This window comes from Cucurbita maxima, unplaced genomic scaffold (genome assembly GCF_002738345.1).
Source record: "Cucurbita maxima cultivar Rimu unplaced genomic scaffold, Cmax_1.0 Cma_Scf00026, whole genome shotgun sequence".
Classification (NCBI taxonomy): domain Eukaryota; kingdom Viridiplantae; phylum Streptophyta; class Magnoliopsida; order Cucurbitales; family Cucurbitaceae; genus Cucurbita; species Cucurbita maxima.
In genome coordinates this window covers 2897726-2900336 of record NW_019272042.1, presented here as the reverse complement: position 1 = coordinate 2900336, position 2611 = coordinate 2897726, and the positions used below count along the sequence as shown (strand labels likewise).

Genomic DNA, 2611 nt, shown 5'->3' with positions numbered 1-2611 from the left:
TATAAAAAAAAAAAAAAAAAAAGGCTTCAAATCAAGTTAGAATGGCGAGAAAATTTTGCAACATTCTATATTCTTTTCCTGTACTTCCTAATATTATCTGCAGCTTACATATAAAAATTTAAAACAGTACTATTGATTCTGATATATTCAATATTGAAACCCTACTGTAGCTACCTGTTCAAGCAATCTGCATTTCCTTTAAGCATCATTTTAGCAGTTGATGGCTCTAGCTTCTCGTCCACCATAAGGATGCATATCCCTCGTTCATCAATTCCTCTCCGTCCAGCTCGACCACTCATTTGTATATATTCACCACTTGATAACCATCTAAATTTATCCCCATCAAACTTACGAACATTACTGAAGACAACAGTTTTTGCAGGCATGTTTAAACCAATGCTGAATGTCTCTGTGGCAAACAAACACTACAGAAAATGTTTTAATGACCAAGGAATTAAAAATATAAAATGACAAAAAAAAAATCAAATATTTTGGTGTAAAAGGTAAAATTGTTTATTTGTCTTGTACTTTATATGCATTTTTGCTTGAAGGAATATCATGACAAAAAGTAACTCAGTAGTGGTTGAAGTGCACCTCGTCCTATTTTCTGTTTCTTTATTATTTTATTTTTCTTCTTATTTTTTTTATTTGATGATAAGAAACTACTTCATCGAAGGTAAAAGAACAAAGGCAGAGGAAGAGGAAGAAGAAGAGAAGACAGAGGTAGAAAGAGAAGGTATTCGCCTTACTTTGCCGAGGCACCTTTCTCTTGCCTTAATGTTTAGTAAAACAAGGTCACAACTTGCACCCCACACAATTAAAATACTGGTACCATATGAGACAGCAATCAATTGAATTATATGACAAGCACACAGTAAATAAATAAATATATTTCTTTCTAACGCCTTAGTTCTAACCTTGATTAGCCCTTCTTGAAATAATATCTCAATCACCTCCTTCAAAATAGGGAGCAAGCCAGAATGGTGGACCCCTATTCCACGCTTTAAGAGGGGCAACATATTTGAAACCTATTTGAAAGTAATGGGAAAAGGAAGGATGATTAATTTATTAAAAAAAAAAAAGAAAAAAAACAAGACATTAATCCGAATGTTTTTCTATTCCCAACATAACCATAAGTCATAGCACCTACACAGCTAGACATTAAAAACAAATAAATAACAATCCATCAACTTAGAATTGTGGAGAGGTTCTACAAGCAGTAGCTCAACTATTGCAAGTTTCAAGACAGAGAAACAAGGTGAGGAGTACAAGGTTTTGATCTGGATCCGATTGTTAGGTTAGCATGCAACAATGGGGAACAGAACTCAAAGGGAGGAAAATAGGACTCAAATTTCCTTGACCTAGTTACATAGTAAAATGAGAAGACTGATAAGCTGAAGAATAAATGCATTCATAAAGAGACTACACATAAAACACACATAATCACAACTCCAGATGATATGATCATGGTCTTCCTCCACCTTTCAACAAATGATGCAACAAAATAGGCCAACCAACGAAGGCACTTTCTTGAGAGCCAATCCAGAGTGTTAACTCGAAGGTGCAAAACATACCAGAGAAAGAACTTAACCTTCTTTGGGATCATAATCTTCCAAAGAGCCGAAAAGACAGTCTCTAATGGGAGAAGGGTCCAACAGACAATGGGAAAAGAGAGTACATGAGAAGTCACCCGAAAGGTTAGGGCTCCAAATATGAACATACATTCTCCCAATTCAAAATCAAACTCTCCTATCAAGGACGAGAGGTTTGTGATATCCAACATCTCCCTAATGTATAAAGAACGACAGAAACCAAGAGAAAAGAGAAAAGAGCTCACTTACCAAGCTAAGACATTAGCCACAAAAGAATTTTTCAAAGAGGCCAAATGATAAAGACAAGAAAACAACAAGCAAAGAGGTTTATCCCCCAACCACGGATCCTTTCAAAAGTATGTTTCCTTACCCTCCCCCACAACACAACGGAACAGATTGGAGAGGGACAGGAGCTCAAGGGAAAAATCCTTCCACAAGTTTCAAAGAACAATGCCAAACGAATAATGACAAAACTCTTTAGACTTTAGCTATTGCAGCCCAAAGAAACACATTACACCTAGCTAAGGACAAAATTACTCGCTAGATCTCTTAGTCCCTAAAGAATCCTATCATTGAACACCCTAGTCTAAAATTGCAACCTCAACAATTTATACCAAGACTTTGGGGAAAATGAGCGGCTTGCCTGAGGGAGCTTCTTATCATCATCTGAAAGCATATCCATAGCACTCCAAAAGATGGTTTCTATGTTCGCCTTTTCATCATCACCATTTAGATCTAGTTTTGCCATCTGTAACAAACAAGGAAACCATGTTAAAGCTGACCTTAGGAAAAAAGGAATGACCTAGAAAGAATAATTACTACAACGAGCTCAGAAACCAAGCAGTTCCCTTCTTTCTCGTTTCAAAGCTAACAGCATAGTCAACATGCAAATCTCATTCTTTAAAGAATTATAATTTGAAATCAACCCCCCCCCCCCCCCCCCCCCCCCCCCCCCCCCCCCCCCCCCCCCCCCCCCCCCCCCCCCCCCCCCCCCCCCCCCCCCCCCCCCCCCCCCCCCC

General features: G+C 38.3%; 1 protein-coding gene across 1 annotated transcript in view; it reads right to left on the bottom strand.

Annotated features, from left to right (window-relative positions):
- Positions 1–2611, bottom strand: part of LOC111499210 (DExH-box ATP-dependent RNA helicase DExH9-like) — an 11747-nt gene that overhangs the window by 5719 nt on the left and 3417 nt on the right. Inside the window, exons 5-7 of the mRNA XM_023150726.1 lie at positions 2236–2340; positions 918–1028; positions 175–425 (exon numbers count right to left, since the gene is read on the bottom strand). Of these exons, the coding sequence (XP_023006494.1) occupies positions 175–425; positions 918–1028; positions 2236–2340 (467 nt within the window). The remainder of the gene's footprint in view (positions 1–174; positions 426–917; positions 1029–2235; positions 2341–2611) is intronic.